A 24,417-nucleotide genomic window follows, 5' to 3' on the forward strand; every position below is an offset into this window, starting at 1 on the left:
TTTTATTTTTCCTTTGCCAAACAATTTTACCGCGATTCAGATCACAGGGAAACTTTCAAGAGGATCTCGAGGAATCACGGAGGCTGAGGAACGACTGAAGAATTAAAGGATTTATTGTTCCGTCCAAATGCAAACAGATACTTTTAATCAATGTATTGAACGCAACTCTACAAAACAACTTTTCGATTCTTGGACTAGATGCCTTATCGTAACATTGAGCTCGACAGGAATTACCTCCGAGAGAGACAAGCTAGACATACATCTGTTTCGGAATTTTGCGTTTATAGTAATTCGCTCAGCTCTGGAATTTCTTGGACATCTTTATATTATCGTATTTGAATCTCTCCTGATATTGCACCTAGAGAAAATCATATGTCGCGTCCACACTTAATTCACTTGCACAATTTTCTGTAGTTTAGTTAACGTACGATCGTATGACTTTTCGACACATCCGTCGTAAATCGCAACGCAAAGTTTAACAAATCAAATTAATTTGAAGTAGAAAATCTCTATGACGCACTTAGACAAATATATACTCTTTTTTTTCCCTTTTTCTTTCTTCTTTTCCTCTTGCTTAATTAAGGCACCAGTGTACCTAACTTATTGGTAGCTTAAAGAAATCGCGTTGCTTTCTACAGTCGCGCGACAAAGTCCCTGTGTAACAGTCTTGTGAAATATTTGAAGGACAGCAAACGTTTTAAAAATTGTGATTATTTAAATTTGGTTGCATGTATATTTTTATATGCTATTCGAGAGTCTTTCCTCGTATTCTCAATAGTAATTTTCGCATCCGTCTCTTTTTTTTTTTTTCTTTTTTTCTTTGATAAAATTTAGGATTAACTCTATGTTTAGGTTGAGCACGGCGAGTTAAAAGAAAAACTGATATGAACAAATCTTTCACATTGATTGACGAACGCATAAAAAATCGACCCATTATTATTCTTTGATATCTAAAAATCAAAAGCCAATTCGGGAGCCACATTAACACCTATTTTTATTGTTGTGTAAAAATAATGCAATACTTGTGTCGAAGCAGGCTTATCCTGCAGTATATTCACCATTCCATATCTATATAATTCATATCTCACAATTAACAACTCGTCCCAATCACGCGGCTGCTCTTGCCCTGAATTATAATTTATATAATTATAATTTAGCATCGATTCTATTTTTTCTTTTTTTCCTAATGGTCTCTTAATTTCTTTATCGTTAGCACATTGATAACGATAACAATGACGATGATGGTGACGAGACTATCATGACAAAGATGAAAATGATGATGAAAATGATGATGATAACGATAAAGATGACGATGAAGATGACGATGGCAATAACAATAATTATGAGACTAACGGGAAAGGAACAGAAGCAGGGACAGTACTAATAATCGATACAATAATACTAATAACAATAATATTAATAATAATAAAAAGGAATAATATTAATATTATATAAATTATAATATTAATATTATAATATAATAATATAGCAATTATATTATACGACGATGTTGATGCCGATAACGACGATGACGATATGAAGGTTGGCTATTCGTTGCGTTGAGTTGCACGTGTACGATCAACGAGATAGCGATTGTGTTAATGGGAATGGTAATGACAAGGATGTGCGGTAGTGTAGCGCGTTAGCGTAAATAGAAATGAAGAGCACAATCAGAAATCGCAATAGAAAGTTAGTTTTAATAAACCAACTGGCTGAGTGATTTTGCCAGTTAGATACTTTTAATCATTTTGCAAATTTGCCTCACAATTCATTTCTCAAGGGCAGGAGAGGAAAGAGAGGGACAAAGGATAATAATAGAATATGATAAAATCACTAATCGATAATAACATAAGGCATTATGTTGAGGATCTCGCCCTGGTAACTGGGCCTCGCTAGCATCTGATGCCACTCCCGAAATTCCATATTGTCAGTTTGGTTGTTATGCACACTTTTTACACTATCCACATTCGGCAATTCTGGCAACTTTCCGTTCCCTCCGTCCGTGGCATTCGAGCGCTCGACACCGTCGGAACACGCGATTGTCGTCGACAGCCTCGGCTGGAAGTTCCCATTAAGTCCTTCAAAATATTCTGCGTGTAACCTTTCGAGATCCTCAGCGGTAACCTCCCGTGGTGGCGGAAAACACTCGACGTCGTCTTGTTCTTCGCTTTCGCCCCAGTCTATCGAACTGGGATCTAAGGGCGGTAACTTGGCCAATATCTCCTCGACCGTGAGATCCCGCTGCAAGGGCGATCGACACGTCGAATTCTCGGTGGTACCCGATAACCTATCGTCTTCGTGCAGCCTGTCTTGACACAAGTCGGGCGAGGGCTCGCGACAATTCTCCGTAGATTTCACTCGACCCGACTTTTTCGTTTTGCTAGAGAACGTCTCCGAAGAGGCCAGATTCCTGTGAAGACTCTGGGAGTTCTTTTGGCTTGAGCAGCGCAGATACTTGGACACCTGCTCATTGTTGCTGCCTCGCAGAACATCTTCCATGCTAGGAGGTTCCGCGACGCTTTGACTAGGTAGGGCATTGGCGCTTCCGACGGGACTACAATTACTTCCGCGCGCCTGCAAATCGGCCAGTAACTCCTGCGTGGTCTTGAGTTTCGGATTCCTCGAGATACTGGCCAGCTTCTCTTTTACGCTGTCTTCTAACGATTGTCGTTTCGCGGATTTACTGCCCTTCTTACGACCGCGTTTTTTCGGGCCCGGTTCCTCGTTCGTGGTCTCGAGGGAGGTCTCCGCAAAACAATCGGAGATTCGTTCTTTCAGTGTGGGGCTAGGCACTTGCGAATTTAAATTACCACTTATGTTCTCGCCGTTGAACCGTTGCTTTTTGACTTCTTCTATCGTAGACTCAGTTCCATGTGGCGATTGATAGTATTGACATTGGTCCTTGCTGCTCTCCTCTTTCCGCAGTCGTTTATTAGAACTGTGTGTACGCGGCACTGCTTCCGTTACGTGATTCTGATTCGAGCTACCGAGTACTGGGGATGTATTCTTCAAGCAGGGGCCTATCCTGTGATTGCTGGTCAAAGTAATTGACTGCTTGTTATTTGAAGAATTCGTGTTAGGAGATCGCGAATGGTCACTGTGCACTGATAGTGCTGGACTGAGAACCTGTAATTACAAATTTACAATTTTTAATCACTAATCCGTAACTAGAATTACTTTAAATTAAATTCACGAACAATATGAGATAAAAAAATTAACAAAAAACGTGTCAAATACTTACTCTAAGAGGAGTGGCATCTTTTAATAATGGACTGTGAGGTTTAAGCCCTCGTAGCGCAGGACTCTGTGGCTTGAAATTCCTCAAGGCCACTTCTTTCGCCCCATTGAGAGCTGGTGGTGCCGTGTCAGCCAGGGTAGGCTGTGGCGTAGAGTGTACCGTCGGTAGAACCATGTCTCGCCAGCGGCGTACCAAATCTTTCGCACGCTTGGCCAGGGCTTCATTACTTGTCTTTCGACGAAGCTCATTGATGTGTTTTCCAAGTCTCGTAATCTACAAAACGTGATTGCTCTATGATTACATTGCTTTCATCACATTAATTATTAAAAATATCCTATTATTATTAAACATAAACATCGATATAAAATACAAATTTAATAATTAATTGCAAATAGTTATATTACAATTGCTAATGATTAAGAAATGTATTCATAAATGCATATCTAGATTAACAGCATACATCAACTTATAAATATTATTAAGTTAAATGCTTTCATCTCTTTCAAAACAAGAAATTATAACCTATTAATGTAAAAGAAATAGAGCATAACACTAGGCATAATTGTACTTGGTATCCATATTTAACAAGATTAATATAAAATAATACTAAAATAATAATTTAAAAATTTACTGCAAGTTCTTGTAATACATTTACTCATACTTTTTACACTTATTGACAATATCACAAAGTGGAAAGAATATAGAATGAGAAGACGATAAAAATAATTGCTGGGAGTATTATGTATGTATATCAGAAAACTGTTGACAATTAACTCCTTCATTACCTCCAACACTTCTTTAGTGACTGTCGTCTTTTCCAGTGCCGAAATAACGTCGACAACGGATCGCATATCGACGACCTGAAATAAGAATAAGCAATTTTTTAACATATGCCTATCCTGATTACGAGCACGTGAGTATTACAATTAAATTTGGATGCTTAAAAAATTTAACTTTTAAAGGGAGGATTTTAACGGTAAGTTCATACAAATACACGCACACTCGCGCAAAGTTTCACGTACATATAACGCTACATACGAACGTACGTGCCCACGTACACACGCTCGCACGCATTTGCGTAAAGAATGTATGCGAAGTTGTGTAATTATTAAGTTTCTCAGCGCGAAGAATCGATAGGATATTTCGGCTGAGGAAGTTGCTGAACTTCTGCAACGACATTTTACGTAAGGTGCTTCGGGAATTAATAAAATGTATTTCGCAAAGTGCGCGAGATGGTAGGATTCGCGGGAGGATATTACACCACACGCTCGCATACACGCATGCATGCATGTACGCGCGCGCGCGCTCGCTCGCACACATGCCAGAGATGGAAGGCATCCTCGAGCAATTTTATCGAGTGGTCAGCATGGCTGTGTCCGAGAAAACGTATGGATTACCGTGGAATTTCGTCGCCTTTCCCGAAGCTACGTGCATGTTCGGCCATGAAATCCGCGAGCGAAAGGGTGTCGTCGATATCATAGCAACAGCGTCCGCATAATTCGACCGATTTCCGAAGTTTGCGACGGTGCGATTTAAGACAGTAAAGAATAAAAACGGGGGTGGAGTACCATAGCGCCGGATAGACGCATCGGCTCGCGAGTTGAAGATCGAGGTTATGTGACCAGGTAGCCGAGAACGCGCTCACACGTACGTTGTTACGTTACGTTACTCCCGATTCGGCCGGTGTCCTTTTCCTACCCCCGCTCGCTCTCTTTCTCTCTGTTCGTGTTTCCCCTCCCTTGCACATACATTCGACAGCGGACCGAGCGAGTATGTGCGTGCGTGCGTGCGTGCGCGCGTATTGCATGCGTACAATCGAGCAGGCCATACGTCGTAGTGGCCGCGGATTGCCACGGCATCGCCTACGTTGCGGAGAGAGGAGCAGTGTCTCGCGCGGCACCGCGGCCGATCGCGGGCTGGCGGCGCGCGGCGCGCGACGGCGACGACGGCCGTGGCGGCACTCACACACTCGCGCGGCCGCCACGCTACCACGCGCGCACACACACACATATATATACACACACACGCTGTCACTCTAGCGGGCACTCTCGCGCACGTCACTGGTACAGGCAGCAACACGGCGCACGGGGGATCGAGAGTGGCCCGATAGCCGTTTGCGCGTACGGACATGGAGACGGCGCGGTGCATCTCGCCGCGACACACCACACACCGCCTTTACTTACATTGTATTCCTTGTCAAGGGATTTCAACAATTTTTCGGTGAGCTCGCTGCAATATCTCTGCATCGGGGTATCGCGCATGGGGGCCCACCACGGGGGGATGTATTGTATTAGGTTAAGGAAAAATAGAGTCCAGGCTCCACGCGTATATCGGAGAATTCGGTCGCGATGCGCGAGACACGAGGGAGACTCGCAATGGCGACTACCGAACTGTGCGCTCCACCGTCGTTCGCATGCCCTCCCTGCCTCCCGAGTGCCTCCTAGTCGCGGCCCATGCATCGTCCCTACCCCCACCGTCGGCTGTCAAGATGACACTAGCGCCACAAGCGGTCCACCGTAAATGTCCGAGTTTGTCCGAGCTAGTGGGCTCCTCTCGCGTCCCTACACCCTTCACCGCGCGCTCTTTCGGCCGTGTTCGCGTCAGTTTGTACTCGGTGCCGCTCGGTGCGCTTGGCGCTGCGCGACGCGCAACGGCGCAACGAACATTGCTGGACCCTCGTCGCTGCTGCTCATTGCCGTATCACGAACCGGCTGCGGATTCGAATAGGTTCTCTTGCGAATTTCGAGCTCGTCGCGTAGCGTGTCTTTCGCGAAAGCCGACTAGCGTCACCGGCCCGACATGCACTGGAGCTCCTCATGCCGAATAATGAGTACCGTACCGGATCTAGCGCGTTAAACCCGATACATATGCCGAGGATATTTCGCGCGCCGAACACGCCTCCATGCCACCGTACTCTCATATATCTCCGGCCCGTGGCTTCTCACGGGCGGCCGAGGGTGCCGATGACTCATCGTATCCCGATGTCGATTAGAATATAACATTCGCCTCATCGAAATCGCGGCCCACCAACGCTCACGCCGATGAGCCGACCGATATACGGGGTAAGGCGTTCGAAATCAACAGCCTGACTTACGTCGATATTTCACTATCTGCGAGCGAGCGAGAGAGAAAGAGAAAGAGAGAAAACGTAACCGAGCGAGAGAAAGATAGAAATGGATTCAAGAATGTGCAACAAAAGTCTTGTAATTTTTCCGCGTCGTCTATAGTTTGCGTGGCTCTGTTCCGGATGGAGTTATTTCAGATGAAATCATTTGCATAAGTCGATCTTTTCGAGCAGGTCGCACGAAAATGTCAAGGTAGGGCCAGGCGGGCAAGAATACGTAACGAGGCGTCTCGTATTTGATTCCAGTGCTCAACTTTTTCTGCAACCTCACCAACAAGAATTGTTTTACATGTAAACGTCGGCACGTTCGACTTCGCTGGAGCAGAGCGAAGCCGTGCACGTCGCTCCCGCGACGTATCCGCTCTCGAAATGACGACCCGTTTCTCTCGATAGATAATATTGACGCGATCGAGGTGATAATTTCGAGCGTCTCACCCTATATCCGCGTAACCTCCGCCCTCCCTTCTCGCCACCGCCTCGTAATTATCTATTACGACCAGGCTGCATCGGGGTCACGCATAGGCGTAGAAACGTGACCGCTCGATAACAACGGGAAATGAAGTCGATCCATTGAAAGATTCCACTCCGATTCCCATCGTCTCGGTAAAATAAAATTAAAAAAAATTATACCACCTCGATCCCTGATATCTTTAATTCATTTCGTTAAATCGTCGGTTACATTATCGCCTCGATAAAGGCAGGAAACGATAAATATCTAAGTAAATACGGGCAGATACAACTATTATGTTCCTCGGGGGACGGAAATCTCCCCCGAGTAACAGGAATAAGATAAAACGTGGAAGTGAAGTGCTCGTTGTGCATAAGGGGCGGAGGCGAGAGGAAGAAAGAGGTCATCGTGGCGTAGCGGAGAGATTGTAAAAGCGAGCGGCGGAAACGTTTTCGCGTCCGTGCTCCGCAGGTCGCTTGACCACCTGTGCGATTCGGCGAATTTGTATCCTTTCGCAGGATTCCTCGCTGCCTCGCAACCTTCCATTCGGCAGTTGCAGTTGCATTGTAATTGCGATGCGTTCCGAAAGTTATCGGGTAAAATGCTGACCGTTCGAGTCTGTTGACGAAGGCGAACTTGCACTCCAATTGACGCGACACGCGCAAAGTTCGCCGCGAGTCTTCGAACCACAAGGCTCGATTCGGCCGATAAAGTCGGAGTAAAATGGAGTGAAAGTCTAAAACCTCGACACGACTCACGACAATTCGCGACATATCTTTGAGTTTGGCCTTTGACTGATTTATGTTTATAACTGTGATAAAATCCACGACGTATGAATGTGTATGTGAAAGCGTATTGGAGAGGGAGTGTCATAAATAAGATTACGATATAAGTAGACTTTAAACGTGAGTTTTGCTGTATCATTACGTGTCGTTTTTCTTATTTGTATAGGACGATTGAAAGTTTGAGTTCTTATTTACAAATCTCTGGAAAGATTTTATAAGAAAAAAAAAATGCAGGAGCTACGTTTCGACGGCAGAGTGGTTGTTGTAACAGGAGCAGGCGCAGGTATATATATTCATCTATTTTTTTTTTAATTTGTTTTTACATGTATCACACTACTTTTACTTGACTTTTTATTCAATATAAATTTCAGGATTGGGGCGTACCTATGCGTTGTTATTTGCATCAAGAGGTGCAAACGTAGTTGTAAATGATTTAGGAAGCAGTAGACATGGTGATGGAAGCAGTCGCAACAGTGCTGATACTGTAGTTCAAGAAATTCGAGAAAATGGTTAATATTTTTATATTATTTTTTATCTTTTTTAATTAGTTTTTGTATACAATTTTTATTTCATATTTTGTATCATCCATTAACTATAAATTAAAAAATAAATTAATGAAAAAATAAATTAAAAAAAGAACGATAATGTTTTAGGAGGTAAAGCTGTAGCAAATTACGATTCAGTATTAGATGGTGCAAAAATTATTAATACTGCTATTGATGCATTTGGCCGTATTGATGTAGTTGTTAATAATGCTGGTATTTTACGAGATGTATCATTTGCAAAAATGACTGATGCTCAGTGGGGTATGTATACAAGATAAAATATTAATAAGTTTGTATGTAAATGTATATATTATGACAGTCATTTCTTGCAGACATCATACATAATGTTCATGTGAAAGGTGCAATGAAAACGACACAAGCGGCGTGGCCATACTTTCTCAAGCAGAAATATGGTCGTGTGATTTTTACATCGAGTAATAGCGGCTTGTATGGAAATTTTGGTCAATCTAATTACAGTTCGGCAAAAATGGGTCTTGTAGGATTAGCTAACACTTTGGCCATTGAAGGCGCAAGAAAGAATATTTATACGAATGTTATAGTACCTACGGCAGGTTCGCGTTTAACGGAAGATATTATTCCACCAGGTAAATTGTTAATATTTTTTAAATGATACCTGTAGGGTTAAAAAATTTTATTTCTTATATTTTATAAAAGATTAATCACATTATTTATTAAAATATATCTTGTAACATTATATTTAATAAAAAATATAGGAAAATTTCTACAATTATGCTAAAAAAATTAATTGATACTTTGCAGATTTCTTTGAACAATTAAAACCTGAATTAATAGCACCTGTTGTTTTTTGGCTGTGTCATGAAATTTGTACAGAAAATGGATCAATTATCGAAGCAGCATTAGGCTGGGCTGGCAAATGTAAGTATTAATTGTAAGATATACAGCACCATTAACACTTATAAAATAAGAATCCACGTTTTAAGCAGATGATTAGTTTTAAAAGTTCTTATAGAATACTTGAAAAAAAAAAATTTCTTCTTTTTATAAGTTTTTTTTATATTTTTTACAAAATTAGCACGTAATTATTACAATAGCAAATTTAACAAGCGACATATTTAAATTTATAGGTCACATAATTCGTTCTTCGGGTTGCACTTTGCGACAAAATTTTTCGGAAGACGTTACACCAGAAAATGTACAAGAAAATTGGTCGAAAGTAACAGACATGACGTCAGCAAAACGACTCAATTCAATTCAGGTAAGATTCCAGTAGAAAAGTAAATGTTCATACATTTTATATTTGGTAATTACTTTGTATTTTGCAATTTCTTTAGGAAGCAACAGGAGAATTGTTAAATGTTCTTGAAAACATAAAAAGTGGTGATTCTTTATCTGGAGTAAGTTACACTTCGTAAATCTTTTTAATTATTATAACATTTTCAATTTTATGATTTCCATTATTTACAGGTAAACCATGTTTTAAGGAGTAATTATAATTCTCGTGATATTATACTGTACGCTCTCGGAGGTAAATTAAATATATAATAAATTTGTATTTACTTAAACTAATTAGATTTTGTATTTTAGTTGGTGCTACAGTTCAAGAATCAACTGATATGCGTTATTTGTATGAAAATGCCGATGAGTTTACCGTCTTACCTACTTTTTACGTTTTGTACGGACCTATGGGATGCATGAGTTCATCTATGATGCAAGATGCTATTCCATTTATACAAATTAATCCAACACAAGTACGTATTTTTATTTTTGTTATGTATTATATTTTGACGTTTTTAAATCAATATTTTTACTAATATCTTATATAATATTGATATGTACAGGTACTTCATGGTGAACAATATCTAGAAGTTTATAAACGATTACCTACAGAAGCCACGGTGGAGACACGTTTTAAAATTCAAGATACTTTAGATAAGGGAAAAGGCGCTGTTGTCTTAATTCAACGTATGTAAATTTTACATTTTACATACGGAATACAATGCATTACATTGTCATAATTTTAATAAATGTACATATTTCTCAATAAATATTAGTATTCTTGATAATAACTAAAACTATATATAGTAAAATTTATATATTTAGCGGTGCATAATATTTCGTGTTTTTCTAGATGATACTTACAACACAGCAGACGGAGAGAAGCTATCAACTGGTCAAATATCTATATTTATTGTCGGTGCAGGTGGTTTTAAAGGGAAACGAACATCGACATTTATTATTCCAACCATTGATCCTCCAACTCGAAATCCAGACGTAACGATTACACAGCAAACTAGTGTTGATCAGGTAAAAAGAAAAAAAAATACACAATAGATATATTAAAAGCAGTATGTACATTTATTTAAAAAAAAAAAAAAAAAAAAAAATGCACCCTTATGTCGCTTTTACAGGCTGCTTTGTACAGATTGAGTGGAGATACAAATCCTTTACATATTGACCCTAATGTTGCCGTGATGGGGGGATTTGAAAAGCCAATATTACATGGACTATGTTCCTTGGGATTTTCTACTCGTCACGTCCTTCAGACTTATGCCGCTGGCGATGCAAGTTTATTCAAATCCATTAAGGTAAAAAAAAAAAATAGTTTTAATATTAATTTCTCACTTTTATGTGCTTTTATAGAAATAAATTTTTTTTTCCAAATTTATTGTTTTATTTGACGTGATTAGTATTGAAAAAAGTTTTATGTAATAAATACAGTGTCCCAGATCAAACAAAGAACTCATTGAGGGTAGATAGGTTCAGACAAATAGCGCACTTACTCACTCGCAGCTTTCTTGTCGCTCTTACGCTAGATATTTTAATTTTTTTTTTAATAATGGTTGAAGATTTTTTATAAATTTTATAAATTTTATAAAATGGTATAGGACTTTTTTACTTGTCTCTAAAAGAACTTACTTACCCTCGATAGATCCTTTATTTTGTTTGGAATATTCTGTATTACAGAAAAATTCTTTTAAACTTTGAATCTTTATCACATATACTATATAAGATGCGCACTTATGGTATGCGCAAGAACGACAGATATAAATAGCACAAGTAGTACGTAAGCGTGATAATAGCGCTCAGTTGTGAACAAGCGTTAGTCGAGAAAGAATCGGTGTAGTATTAACGCAAGGTATTATTAATTCAGATAATTTATTGTGTTTTTCGTTAAAATTAAATATGTACATACAGAGAGAAAAGCTTCAAAGTTCTCTCTTTAAGTGTATTAAGCTACAATAAGTACAGTTCTTTTATCTTGACCATGACTGTCCATTTTATACACAGTGCTTATCTAGACAATATCCGTGTTATCAGTTTCGATTGAATCGTCTCGGTGAATATATCAATTTATCCATTTACAGTTGTATTGGGAATAAAAGACATTTTATTATTTGAATAATTCTATATGAGCTTGATTTTTTTATTTAACGATATATTAAAAAAATTTTAGGCAAGATTCGCCAAACCAGTTATACCAGGTCAAACTTTACGTACCGATACGTGGCGTAACGGCAACAGAATACATTTCCAAACATCCGTTCTCGAAACTGGAAAATTGGTTATTACAGGCTAGTTGCAAAATTGGTTTCTTTCTTTTTTTTTTTTTTTTTTTTTTTTTTGTTATCGCACAAAATAAACTGCATGTGATTAACAAACAATTTTTCTTTGCAGGCGCTTACATCGATCTATTGGACGTCAGAATGGGAGTTCCCCGAGCAAATCCGTGTTCTGGAAGTGAAAATGTGGAGAGCGATGCTATATTTTCAGTTATTAGTGAACAAGTAAAACAGAATAAGGATGAAGCCAAAAAAGTTAATGCAATTTTCCTTTACAATATTACAGTTGGCGGAAAACCAAAATCCGAATGGAGTAAGTATTTATAAAAATTTCTAATAATTTGCTTGAGTAACAAAGTGGCATATATTTTGAATTATGGAGTCATGGAAAAACAATATTAAATATTAATATATGTGTTATAGATTAAACATTAATTGAAATAATAGCAGGTCGATATTTAGCAAAGTATATCTATATTGTACGTAAATAATTCTTTTTTTTTTTTTTTTTTTTTTTTTTGACAGCTCTCGATTTAAAGAAAGGTGAAGTACATAAGGGAAAACCTAAATCTGGAAAAATAGACACAACACTTACTGTGGAGGATAAAGATATGGTTCAAATTGTAAGTAAGATAAAAAAAACTTTATCTTTCATAATAATATTATTGTAATTATTGCAGGCGCTAGGAAAATTAAATCCGCAGTTAGCATTTATGCGTGGAAAGTTAAAAATATCTGGGAATATTATGCTCACGCAAAAACTGAAAAATCTCATGGATACCTACAAAGCAAAGTTGTAATTTATTTTTATAGCATTATTATGATTTTCTATAATAGTAACATAATTTGCGTAATAAAATAAATTACATAAAATGTGATGGAAAGTATACAGGTAGGGGATATTCTTATATATTGTTATTGTTTATTCCAATGGAAATTTTAATAAGGAATTGCAATTTTTTGGGAAAAAATATATCTTGATTTTATGACGTTATATATCTATATTGTAATACATTTATAATAAAGTTATTGACTAAAAAATATTGATCGCAATTTATAATAATTTATGATCGAAGTATAAAATGTATTATATTCACTCGAATAATAAGAAATGTAAGTTTATCTTTTACATATATAGATATACAGATATATATTAGATATATAGAGATTTTGAACATATATATATTTACACAAAAGAATTTCAAACTATACACGAAAAGTACAAAGTATACCTTAAGAATATTATTAAGGAAAAAATATACAAGAGATACATGAGAAAAAAGATGTGGAAAAAAATCTTTGGTTCAACATTACTAATTAGAAATATCTGACGCGTTTTCTAAATTAGAAATGCATTAATTTCAAAGAATGCAGCAGAGTTTTTTCGATGGCGGTTTTTTTAGTACAGCTTTAATAGCTTCCACAAAAACCTCTTCTAGACCTTCCTGTTTTATTGCAGAACATTCGACGTACTTGACTGCTCTGATCTTTTTTCTCATTTTGTTACAATCTCGCAAAGTGATAATATCCATTGCTTCTTGATTTCTAAGATCGCCCTTTGTACCTAGCATAAAAAAAAAAAAAAACTTATATGCATTTCAGGTTTATAGTTTATCGTATTTATTTCAAGTAGAAAATTTTTTTTATTTGTTTAATAAAACGTATGCTTACCCACGAGTACAATCGGCACATTGGGACAGTTCACTTTAATCTCTGGATGCCATTTACTTGCTACGTTTTCAAAGGAACTACGAGCACTAATGGAGAAACAGACCAAAAAACAATCAGTCTGAAAACAAAACAAAACAAAAAAAAATAATTAATCAGGATTATACACATATACATGAATATCTGAAGATACATTGTTGTCGGAAATAAATAGAATTATTACGTACATTTGGATACGACAATGGCCTAAGTCTTTCATAGTCTTCTTGACCAGCCGTATCCCACAGTGTCATTTCGAATTGCTGTCCACCAACACATATGCTGTCAACGTAGTTGTCGAAACTGTAAACAAACTGACAGCTAAGTAAGTACATAGATAATATATTATAATAATGTTAAAATACGAATAATAATATAATGACCAACAGAGAAAGAGATGAGAACACAAAAGTATAAAAGCGTAATTACGTAAGTAAACGAGTTTAGGACACTCTACTAGTTGTTTTTTAACTATGACGCTACACATTACGTTACGACATGCTTACACAGTAGGCACATATTCCATTGGGAATTCTTTCTTCGTGTACGTGATGAGCATACACGTTTTTCCAACCATACCATCACCAACGGTTGTAATTTTAATCGGCCTGGTTCGAGACGTCATATTCATTTTTTCTATAAAATAAAAGCATATTAATTACATATTTCAAGAGCTCGCGTTGGTATTATTTATAAATTGTTAATTTCATTAAAATTCAGTTTTATGATTTTGATGAATTGACTTGAATATTTTTCACATTTAAAAAAGGAAACATAATTTTCTAAAGAAGTTTTGTCTTTGATAGAGATCCATTTTTGTCTTCTGCTTAACGAATTGTTCGGTGCAGTAATTCCGTCACTCCTTAAACCGAAAAGAAAGCAACAAACGCATCCGGCCACTGTATGGCATCAAGGCTACATCCCTCAAGTTATGCGTATCGCATATCAATGAAACGCGAGACAGCCACTTCATTCTTATCACTGTTAAACTAATGATTGTACAATATTATTAGACCACTTATTTGTGTAACGATCTACAAAGATTTGCTCACTTCTTCTGAATAATCCTTTATAATTTAATTTAAATTTTGTAATGATGTGAAATCCAGAATAATAGTAATTTTTACTCGAAAACAGTACAAAATAATAATAAGACTCGTCGACGATCATTCTTTATGCAATCAAGCGGAAAAGTAAATTTTAAATCTAAAGTGCCTTGTTTTCAAAACGAATCAATCAAGGCCTTCCTCGCCTATTCATTTCGATTTCATGCCTTTAAATTTATTCCTTTTTTATACTCGGATTGATAAACTAGAGCTCAGCAAGCGTTCCTTTCAGTAAGAAGCGATATATTCATCAGAGAGGACTCTTCGCATACTTCGGGTAGCGGAACTCACTGGTATTTCTTATCGAATATGGTCATTATCAACGCGCCGTCCGGTCGGCTCTCCGGTTAACGCGATCTGCTTGAAGCAAGGATTGATAGTACTCCGCGATAGACATTATCGCGGTCCATTCACACACGAACAAATTCATCCGAAAAACCGTGGTATACGTAACTGTATAGTAAAAACCGTGTCTTTTGATTGTAAATATCCGCACGCCTCTTTTTTCACATGCAATCTTAAAACTTATTACATCTTGTTAATAAAGATTAATTTGATAAAACAAATAGATTTTATGAGCTGTACGTAGTTTTGTAAATTGCCGGATAAATATTGCCGAAAGTGAAGGTATCCGCTCTGACTCATTACGTTATGGGATATGGCAATTGCTTAATTAAAACACGCGTGCGAGCCGGGAATCACATTTCCTAATTTGTGTTAAGACCCTCCTTGATGACACTGAGGTCAGTATACTCTAGCGGCAATTTAAGTTTGCGTGCCGACCGTCAGGAATGGACAGAATTCATTTATCTTCTTTCTCTCCGCTCTATAATAAATTATTCACTAAAAAAAAAAAATATAATTAATAATATAATAACGTCGCTTTTTATATGATCTGTTTAAGTGTTTTTAAAAGCTAGATTTTTCAGATCACTGACCATCGGCTGTTCTGCGCTTTAAAGCGAAATATCAAAGTTAAAATGGGAGAGGAGTCGCGACATTCACATTCCTTGCTGTTGCTTATCTTTCTTTGCTGTCCTTACATCGCCACATGTGTCAAACCTAAATAACGTGCGCGATCGATCGACTGCGTAATGAACGTAACGAAGCGGTTCACATATGTACGTCGATGCGTGTGCACGATTGCGAGGCCTTAGACCGGCACAAATTTGTGCGAAGGGGAAGATATCAATACGAAGATGAAAACCGATATAAAAATATATGGACACGCATTAAATTGTGTTAAACTATCCACGCGTTTACCGCACGGTGAAAAAAAATTTAAAGAACACGTTCGCTAGCTCAGATGAATATAAGCATATTAAATTTTGTAAGTAATAATTATTATTTACGTTACTTACAATAATAGCTAACTAGGAAGAACTTTTTAAAAAAATTCCCGTATCTTGCAATGAACATTTTTGATTAAGTCCTGCACAGATTTGCTTTAGCACAAAGAAATGTAAGGAAACATAGTGTTCCCGACGTTTCATTCTTCTCTCATAAAAAGAAAGAAAATACTTTGCGGAGAAAAGCAGCTGTAGACAGCCCGCAATCAATGCGATTGTCACATCCTTTACGCGACAGGATATGGAGCAACAGTCAGTGGTTCTTTATCAGTTCGTTGTCCTATTTCACGTAGAATTTCTGGAAAAACTTATCGCAATTTATTATTCTTTTATTTTATGCCCTGATAAAATTCGAAGCAAGTTTCCGTAGCACTCTTTTCCGAGTCTCGTTAAAGATGTTTGCGTGAAATATGGCATAACTCGCACGTGAACATTACTTGGAAGGTGTTGAATGTCATCAAAGGTGCGATAAAAAGATAAGATAATTAAAAAAAAGAAAAAAAAATAGATTACACAAGAAGATAGCTTTCTAAGCCTAATCGTGTACCTTCCTCGCCGGCTTAATATATTTAATAAATTATTTACCTTCGCGTTATTTAGCTACGCATTACGTCGATCTGTTGAAATTCGGAGATAACTTTCTCCTTCGAATCTCTCGGCCGAATTTTACTACACTGATTTCACTAAGATGCGTCGATCCATATGAGAAAGTAGTCACAGATACAACTCCGAAATGATAAACATTGCGCGGTTTATAAAAAGACAGTGACTTTAAATACGTGATAAATGGGAAGTGAGATAATTCGCAGTAACGTGAAGTAAAAATATCAATTGCGAGAGAGCATCGATGCATACCGATTGTCTTTTCGTTGCTTCAAGCCACATCTCGTTTTACCTTCGAATATTTAAAGGGCGAGACCATTTAAACCGGGCAACGTAAGGCTTTCAAAGCGAGCTGAACGCTCTCAGAAAACTCCCGCGTTTATTTCCACACACTTATCACGCGACGCACATCACGTCGAAATTAATTTCACTTCCCATTCCACGACGAGGCGGATAATACACGAATTACTCACCGTGAGATACGTCACGCGAGAAGAGAACACGCGCTAAGCGGCGACATTTCGCACGTTCGTAGATTCGCAGCTACGAGCCCGTGTATACGTCAGCGATACGGAGAACCGTGACTGCCGTGGCACCCAGAGGAAAGGAGGATGACGGGCGCACACGCGCTTTGCAACGGCCGCCCGAAGACTGCGGAAACGCACGCGTTTGCGGCCGGTGACAGTTGCCGGAGGGAAAATCAGCTGACGTGGAGTCATCACGACGGAAGCGGAATGCAGCCTGAAACATGACATGTGTATCAAGATCGAATCACCTTTTTTTTTTGTTCTTAATTAAATTACACCTATTATAATTATATCGAGATAAGAGAAATGATCGAGTGGTTCTCCTTTTATCAACGCTCATATCACAATGCGTTCGTTTAATTGTAAACTAAAAAAGAAACAAAAAGATATTAGAATATTTTAATTGAAGAATTTATAAAAGGTATAACGTATCCTACGACAAATAAAAAGGTTAGCTCCAAATTAAAGATTTGTTCTTCGCGAGTTGTAGATGCGCCACTATTGGTCAACTTTAAAAATACGTCTTTCGGTAATTCTAGGTACAATTCAAATGATCACTGGCTATTAGAACAAGACAAGCAAAATTGGTCAATGGGACATCGTTTTTTTTCACAAATTACATTTCTTCCAGAAATAGGCGGCCGCGCAACAAACGAGATAAATCCCTCGTACAAGACCGAACGCTATTGCGACAGGTATCGACAAAAGTTTGCGAAACATACGCGCTTGAGATCATTTTTCTAATTCAATTTTAATTCAACAGGTACAAAAGTGGACGCGCGCGTTATAGCTCGTCATCAATGGAAAACAAAATGATGGAGAAACCCGCGGGCAGCGAGGCGAATCCCGGAGAGATTGAAAAGCCGGAATTCGAGATTAATTCTTACATCAAACAGGTAAAACACGCAACGCGCGTAAAACAATGAGCAGCGATATTGATAGCGGCGGCTCATTGGAAAGCTATGCACGGGCAGATCGTAACAACACGAGTTTACGATTATGCAAAGCGATTTCGCAGTTATTTACCTGCAACATGCTCGGCGCTCCCACTTTCCTGCTTTATTTTGCGACAGTATTGCGAAGGGAGTAGAGGGAAACGAAACTAATAAAATATAACAATATGTACTTTATAATCGTTTATGATCGATCATTATAAGTCACGCAAATTTATATATTGTGTATATAATATATATCTTGTTTTATTTTATATTGTTACATGTCGGATATGTATTGTAATATATTTATGTAACATTTTAGTTGATGACGCTGAGGAAATCGATCGAAAAGTCTGTAGTGGGGATTGAATATTGGAAGAATCAAAAATCAAAGTTATTGGAGAGTAATAGCTTTATAGAGATGAATTGCGAGAAATTATCGCGACAAGTGTCCGATATCGAGGAAAAGATATTGGAGAATACGAGGATTCACATTGCGAAGAAGCAGGAGTTGAAGGATTTGCAAAATGCGAGGAAGAACGTAGCGCACAAGCAATGGTAAAATACAATTGGCAACTGATTGCCAATTTTAATCTCTTTGAGCTTATTCGATCATTCGCATATTATACGGAAATTTTTCACGAAATTATTATCATGTTTTATTAATTTTAATTGTTTTAGGAATGACTGTTTATCAAAAATAGATAACTACGCGAACGACTTTTCTCAGTGGATAAGAAATTACGTACGATTATTAACAATTTTTATCGGTTTATGAATTTTGCATTACTGGAACATTTAAATAGAATTTTTTCTTTCTTTTTTTTTTGCTACTTTAGTCTAGAGACGTTTTGATGAAGGAGATCGAGAATCATCGCGATGGATGTAGAAAAGTTAACGAAGAGCTTGCGATTTTAAAACAAGAAGTGGAAGATATGCAAAAAGAATTCAAGTTGGATTGCATTGATAACGTCGAAGATGATGATCTGTCAACCCTTGAGATTGTAACATCTGATCTAAAGTAAGAAATTAAAGCACTTGCGATAAAATAAATAAAATATGACGTTTTCTTTTTTTCAGTTTCAGCAACAATAATCTGACAAAGAACATCGAATTGGAGGAAGACATGTTAAACAAGATACAGAATAAAATAGAGCAAAGTAAAATTATTCTTAACGAATCTAAGACGAAAGAAAAGACTAATGTGTTTTAATATGATTTTTTTTAATTAATATAAATTAATTCAATCGTTTTAAGTGTTAAAAAATATAAATTAAATTAAATTACTATATAAAAATGTTTAATGTATAATTTGCAATAATTTGTAGTTAAGAAATATTACTTCTTTTTTATTTAACACATGTTAATAAGTCTTAATAATTTTAGCCAACAAAAATTAATACCAATTGTATTGGTTTACACGTATAATTGTAAGAAATCTTTTAATTATATAATTGAATACAAAATTGTAAATACGAACATCAATGCTGAAAATTGATGACATTTAATTACATTATATTTTTTATTTATAGATAAAACTTTCAAGTTTTACTACTTGTATTTTTTTTTTATGTCAAGAAATTCGCCAGTTTTCTTATTTTATGATTGCTTCTTGGTAAAAAAATTGTTTTTTTACAAAAAAACGCAACTTAAAGTTGTGTGATATTACGTTTTTTTATTTTTTTTTTATTAAAAAACAGTCAGTCGTATTCCCGCCAATTATTCTGAGCGCCAAAAGCACAAGCCGGTAACCAATAGAGAACGTCGATTAAGATTCATGTAGCCTACCGCAATCCACAATTAGTCCGCAACGGAAACCCGGTTGTTATATGGGAGGTACGCCATGCTTTTCAATCTCTTGCTGATGCCGCCGCGCTATATCTCTTAAAGAATAGTATAGCGAAGTAAAAGAAATCGTCTTCCTGATCGCCGACATGGAGCTTACTGACGACAATTTGGTGACGTTGAGCGAATACCTGAAGCATACCCTCAGCCCGGACGTGAATGTCAGACGTCCAGGTCAGTATAACCTGCAAACATCACCGACCTTGCGACAATTCAAACATCGTATTATTTCACGCATTAATACCCGACTATTATTTTAGCCGAGAGATTTCTGGAGTCAGTTGAAGTCAATCAGAATTATCCTTTATTGTTACTTCATTTGGTGGACAAGTCTGAGATTAATATCACAATTAGAGTTGCCGGTGCAGTTGCGTTCAAGAATTACGTCAAGCGCAATTGGAAAGTGGTTAGTTTTCTATTTAATTATGAATTTTAACGTCTTTTTATAATACGTTTGTTCACTATTGCAAATTGATATTGTAGGAAGAGGATTCAGTGGATCGTATACATGCCCAAGACAGAGATGCTATAAAGAAGCTTATTGTTAATTTGATGTTGTATTCACCGGGATCTATACAAAAGCAGTTATCTGATGCGGTGTCTATTATTGGGAAATATGACTTCCCGAATAAATGGCCAGACTTGATCAATCAGATGGTAGAACAATTTAATACTGGTGATTTTCATATTATTAATGGAGTTTTACACACTGCACATTCCTTATTCAAGAGATATAGATATGAATTTAAAAGTGAGAGTCTATGGACAGAAATAAAATTTGTATTAGATAAGTTTGCAAAGCCTCTAACAGATCTGTTTTTAGTAAGTATCTATTTTTTAATTATTTTTTATGCATTAAAAATATATTTTTAAACGCGAGTATTTCTAAAGGGGATTATTTACAGGCTACAATGAATTTAACACAAGTACATGCTAATAATATGGAAGCCTTAAAGGTTATATATAATTCTCTAGTTATCTTGTGCAAAGTTTTCTATTCTCTTAACTTTCAAGTGAGTATAGACATCTATGGTAGTACCAATCGATAAAATATATAAAAATTTATTTCTACAAATTGTGTTACTGATGCAGGATTTGCCAGAATTTTTTGAAGACAATATGGAAGCCTGGATGACAAATTTTCTTACTCTGTTACACGTTGACGTTCCTTCTTTACAAACTCCCGTAATTTATATTTCAAAATTATATATACATATATTGATACATTTAATATTTAATAGAATAGTATAAAATTAAAATTTTTTAATCCGAAATTATTTAAAGGACGAAGAGGAAGCAGGTGTAATAGAGCAATTAAAATCACAAGTGTGTGATAATGTTGGCCTATATGCTCTAAAATACGACGAGGAATTTCGGCCTTACTTACCTTTATTTGTTAGAGCAGTTTGGAATTTACTCACATCTACAGGACAAAATCCAAAATATGATACTGTAAGTAAAACTTAGTAAAATTACAAAAGCATGTTCAAACATACACATGAAAAAATATCTTATTACAGCTAGTGTCAAATGCGTTACAATTTTTGGCCACGGTAGCTGATCGGGCGCAATATAGAGATTTATTTGAAGATTCGGCAACTCTTAGCAATATCTGTGAAAAAGTTATTATTCCTAATATGGAATTTAGAGGTAAGTTAAAAAATTTTAATGTAGCAAATATATATATTCTTAAATTCTTAAAAATTATTTTCAGAATCGGACAATGAATTATTTGTTGATAATCCTGAGGAATATATCAGACGAGATATCGAAGGCAGCGATGTAGATACCAGAAGACGCGCTGCATGTGATTTAGTTAAAGTATTGTCTAAATATTTTGAAGAAAAAATTATGAGCATTTTCGGAGCATATATACAGGTAAATACTCAAAAAATAGTCTTGATAATAATTTTATTATTTTTTATTTTTATATTTAATTATGTTACAAATGTCATATGTATACTCTTTAAGATGATGCTGCAAAAATATGCCGAAGAGCCATCGAAACATTGGCGTAGTAAAGATGCTGCTATTTATCTTGTTATTAGCAGTGCAAGTAAAGCACAAACACAAAGACACGGAGTTACTCAAAGTAGTGAGCTTGTACCTATACCACAATTTGCCGCGCAACATATCGAACCTGAGTTGGCAAAACCCGATGGTATACTAAATGCACATATTTTAAAAGAGTAATTCAAATTCAATTTTAATTGTAAAGCATTATGGCTGATTGTGTTTTATTTTTTTTTTTTTACTGTATATTCATATTATAATCTGTCAACTAAATTACAATTTAAATCTATAAAATAATAACAAATTTCAGTAAACGAGTTTCCAGTACTTAAAGCGGACGGAATAAAATTCGTAATGACATTTAGATCGATATTACCAAATGAGATGGTCATAGGAAGTTTGCCGCAATTAATAAGACATTTAAGCGCTAACAGTATTGTCGTGCACAGTTATGCTGCTTGTGCAATTGAGAAAATATTTGCAATGAGGGGTGCCGATAATTTGCCCATGTAAGCGATATAAAATTGATATTTTGATTGTTAATTACAATAATTTAATTCTAAAAGTTGATTAAAAATTTTAGAGTCAAAGGGGTCGACAGAACGTCATTAGCGGCGGATTTATTGAAAGGACTTTTCGCATGTATGAGCATTTCGGGTTCCGAAGAAAATGAATATGTCATGAAGGCCATTATGAGGAGTTTCGGTGTTTTGCAAGAAGCTGTAATGCCGTTTCTAGCCGATTTACTTCCAAAACTTACCGAAAAACTCGCAATTGTATCTCGGAATCCAAGTCGGCCAAACTTTAATCATTACCTCTTTGAAACTTTAAGTTTATCTATTAAGTAAGCATTCCCCATTAACGTATAATTTGTTTATTTTTAGGCACCAATGCTCTAATTATTTAAATTTTTCTTTTGTACTTTTATGTAAAATTTTATAATCTGCATTTTTTTTTTAATTTGCATGTAACTTATTTCTTTACAGAATTGTTTGTAAAACAAATCCTCAAGCAATATCATCTTTCGAACAGGCATTGTTTCCCATTTTTCAAGGAATTTTGCAACAAGACATACCAGGTAATATATTTTAATTGTAAATGTTACAAATTAATTGCATGTGAATATCAATAATTTTTTTTTTTCAGAATTTATCCCTTATGTTTTTCAAATTCTCGCGTTACTTCTGGAGTTACGGCCTGATCAAGATATACCGGAACCATACATGGCCCTGTTTCCATGCCTATTATCACCTGTACTCTTTGAGCGTCAAGCCAACATCCATCCCTTAATTCGTTTGTTACAAGCATTCATTAGTCATGGTTCGCATCAGATTGTAGCGCATGATAAAACTAGCGCGCTGTTGGGGGTGTTCCAAAAACTAATCGCATCGAAAGCGAATGATCACGATGGATTTTTATTAATACAAAGCATTATTGAACACTTTGAACCGTAAGAATGCTTGTAAAACTTTTTTTATTTATTTAATTAAAAAAATCTTATTCGTATTTCATACGTTTAACATGCAATGTATCAATTGTAACGCTGGTGTCATATTGCAGGAACGTTTTAGAACCGTATATGAAACAAATTTTCGTGCTTTTCTTTCAAAGGCTTTCGTCGTCGAAAACAACGAAATTTGTGAAAGGTCTTATAGTATTTTTTGCATACTATATTATTAGATACACATCATCGAATTTAATTGCTATTATCGACCAAATACAGCCACAGTAAGTTATAAATGTATAACGTTATCTCGTATTTTTTTACAAACAAAATTACAACAAACGTTTTATATTTAGAATGTTTGGAATGGTGGTGGAGCGCGTGTTTATAACTGACCTGCAAAAAATAGCAGGTGAAGTCGAGCGAAAAGTGGTAGCTGTTGGAATTTCGAACTTGTTAATCGATTGTCCCGCAATGCTTGAAGCTCCGTACAACTCATATTATCCTCGCTTACTGGCTACATTGGTTGAGTTCTTTGAACTACCACAAGATCAAAGCTTGTTGCCGGAGGATGATGCATTTCCGGAACTCGATGATGCGGTTGGTTATCAAGTTGGTTACAGTCAACTCATCTGTGCAAGGAATCCTCGGAAAGACCCATTGCAAAGTATGTATAAATCTTTTTCTATATTTAATTCTCGTGTACATACATAATAGGCATTTACTATATAAGATAATTATACTGCCAGATATTGGTGATATACGTTTGCACTTGGCGCAAGGACTTGGAAGATTGTCGCCGGGACATTTGCCGGGATTATTGGGTCAAATTCCTGAAGCAAATGCGAATCACTTGAGAAATTATCTTCAAACAGCTGGTATTACTGTTGCATAATACAAGCTAGATGTTCGAAACAGACTGAAAATTCATTTAATAGCTCGAAAAATGAACAATATCGAACTTAATAAATTGTAATTAAACAAGAATTGTTTTATACAGTAATTATACGATTCATGAAATACATAATCGTTTTCTATTTGTAATTTGCAGTATCGTAAAAAATAATCCGTTTTTTTCTTTTTATGGTATCCTAACATTTATACATATTACAAAAGAAAAGTAAGATAGTATGCTTATATATGTAATTATATGTTTATTAATGCGACAAAGTGATTTAATCGTCAAATAACTATTATTCAAGTTTA

At 36.3% G+C, this 24,417-nt stretch overlaps 5 protein-coding genes across 19 annotated transcripts; 3 read left to right on the forward strand and 2 right to left on the reverse strand.

Moving 5' to 3' along the window:
* Positions 1–138: 138 nt before the first annotated feature.
* Positions 139–5,939, reverse strand: Med26 (mediator complex subunit 26). Of its 7 annotated transcripts, none has more exons than XM_070657841.1 (4): positions 5,422–5,939; positions 4,024–4,098; positions 3,242–3,511; positions 139–3,126 (listed from the first exon to the last, which is right to left on the reverse strand). In XM_070657841.1, exons 1-4 carry the CDS (start codon positions 5,695–5,697, stop codon positions 1,834–1,836), a joined length of 1,914 nt encoding a protein of 637 aa, XP_070513942.1. In that variant the 5' UTR covers positions 5,698–5,939; the 3' UTR covers positions 139–1,833. The 7 variants fall into 7 exon arrangements, with proteins under 7 accessions (XP_070513942.1, XP_070513946.1, XP_070513948.1 ...); XM_070657845.1 differs by lacking the exon at positions 5,422–5,939 and adding an exon at positions 5,052–5,195; XM_070657847.1 differs by lacking the exon at positions 5,422–5,939 and adding an exon at positions 4,890–4,952.
* Positions 5,317–12,725, forward strand: Mfe2 (peroxisomal multifunctional enzyme type 2). Of its 3 annotated transcripts, XM_070657838.1 has the most exons (17): positions 5,317–5,458; positions 7,762–7,878; positions 7,967–8,104; positions 8,249–8,401; positions 8,473–8,745; positions 8,921–9,037; positions 9,247–9,377; positions 9,454–9,516; positions 9,587–9,647; positions 9,707–9,870; positions 9,961–10,084; positions 10,251–10,426; positions 10,531–10,707; positions 11,577–11,694; positions 11,798–11,995; positions 12,208–12,305; positions 12,363–12,725. In XM_070657838.1, exons 2-17 carry the CDS (start codon positions 7,824–7,826, stop codon positions 12,480–12,482), a joined length of 2,166 nt encoding a protein of 721 aa, XP_070513939.1. In that variant the 5' UTR covers positions 5,317–5,458; positions 7,762–7,823; the 3' UTR covers positions 12,483–12,725. The 3 variants fall into 3 exon arrangements, with proteins under 3 accessions (XP_070513939.1, XP_070513938.1, XP_070513940.1); XM_070657837.1 differs by lacking the exon at positions 5,317–5,458 and having other exon boundaries at positions 7,493–7,878; XM_070657839.1 differs by lacking the exons at positions 5,317–5,458; positions 7,762–7,878; positions 7,967–8,104; ... (8 more) ...; positions 10,251–10,426; positions 10,531–10,707 and adding an exon at positions 11,149–11,258.
* A 97-nt stretch (positions 12,726–12,822) lies between these two features.
* On the reverse strand, positions 12,823–17,057 carry LOC139103321 (ras-like GTP-binding protein RhoL). 5 transcript variants are annotated; one of them, XM_070657864.1, is made up of 5 exons: positions 16,921–17,057; positions 13,896–14,025; positions 13,578–13,692; positions 13,354–13,471; positions 12,823–13,246 (listed from the first exon to the last, which is right to left on the reverse strand). In XM_070657864.1, exons 2-5 carry the CDS (start codon positions 14,018–14,020, stop codon positions 13,044–13,046), a joined length of 561 nt encoding a protein of 186 aa, XP_070513965.1. In that variant the 5' UTR covers positions 14,021–14,025; positions 16,921–17,057; the 3' UTR covers positions 12,823–13,043. The 5 variants fall into 5 exon arrangements, with proteins under 5 accessions (XP_070513965.1, XP_070513969.1, XP_070513968.1 ...); XM_070657868.1 differs by lacking the exon at positions 16,921–17,057 and adding an exon at positions 16,700–16,904; XM_070657867.1 differs by lacking the exon at positions 16,921–17,057 and adding an exon at positions 16,430–16,693.
* Positions 17,058–17,111: 54 nt separating this feature from the next.
* LOC139103316 (putative leucine-rich repeat-containing protein DDB_G0290503) lies at positions 17,112–19,413 on the forward strand. Of its 3 annotated transcripts, none has more exons than XM_070657856.1 (7): positions 17,112–17,513; positions 17,606–17,669; positions 17,738–17,870; positions 18,232–18,467; positions 18,591–18,654; positions 18,749–18,930; positions 18,990–19,413. In XM_070657856.1, the coding sequence occupies exons 1-7, from the start codon at positions 17,465–17,467 to the stop codon at positions 19,120–19,122; spliced, it is 861 nt and encodes a 286-aa protein (XP_070513957.1). In that variant the 5' UTR covers positions 17,112–17,464; the 3' UTR covers positions 19,123–19,413. The 3 variants fall into 3 exon arrangements, with proteins under 3 accessions (XP_070513957.1, XP_070513958.1, XP_070513959.1); XM_070657857.1 differs by having other exon boundaries at positions 17,112–17,424; positions 17,514–17,669; XM_070657858.1 differs by having other exon boundaries at positions 17,112–17,424.
* A 304-nt stretch (positions 19,414–19,717) lies between these two features.
* Positions 19,718–24,255, forward strand: Cse1 (chromosome segregation 1). The gene is made up of 16 exons (XM_070658633.1): positions 19,718–19,928; positions 20,015–20,160; positions 20,238–20,576; positions 20,660–20,767; positions 20,847–20,939; positions 21,039–21,206; positions 21,275–21,404; positions 21,469–21,632; positions 21,726–21,915; positions 22,078–22,276; positions 22,351–22,611; positions 22,754–22,845; positions 22,914–23,217; positions 23,328–23,495; positions 23,568–23,878; positions 23,961–24,255. Exons 1-16 carry the CDS (start codon positions 19,844–19,846, stop codon positions 24,104–24,106), a joined length of 2,904 nt encoding a protein of 967 aa, XP_070514734.1. The 5' UTR covers positions 19,718–19,843; the 3' UTR covers positions 24,107–24,255.
* The last annotated feature ends 162 nt before the right edge of the window (positions 24,256–24,417 follow it).

The sequence above is a fragment of the Cardiocondyla obscurior genome, linkage group LG06, assembly GCF_019399895.1.
Source record: "Cardiocondyla obscurior isolate alpha-2009 linkage group LG06, Cobs3.1, whole genome shotgun sequence".
NCBI classification, from domain to species: Eukaryota; Metazoa; Arthropoda; class Insecta; order Hymenoptera; family Formicidae; genus Cardiocondyla; species Cardiocondyla obscurior.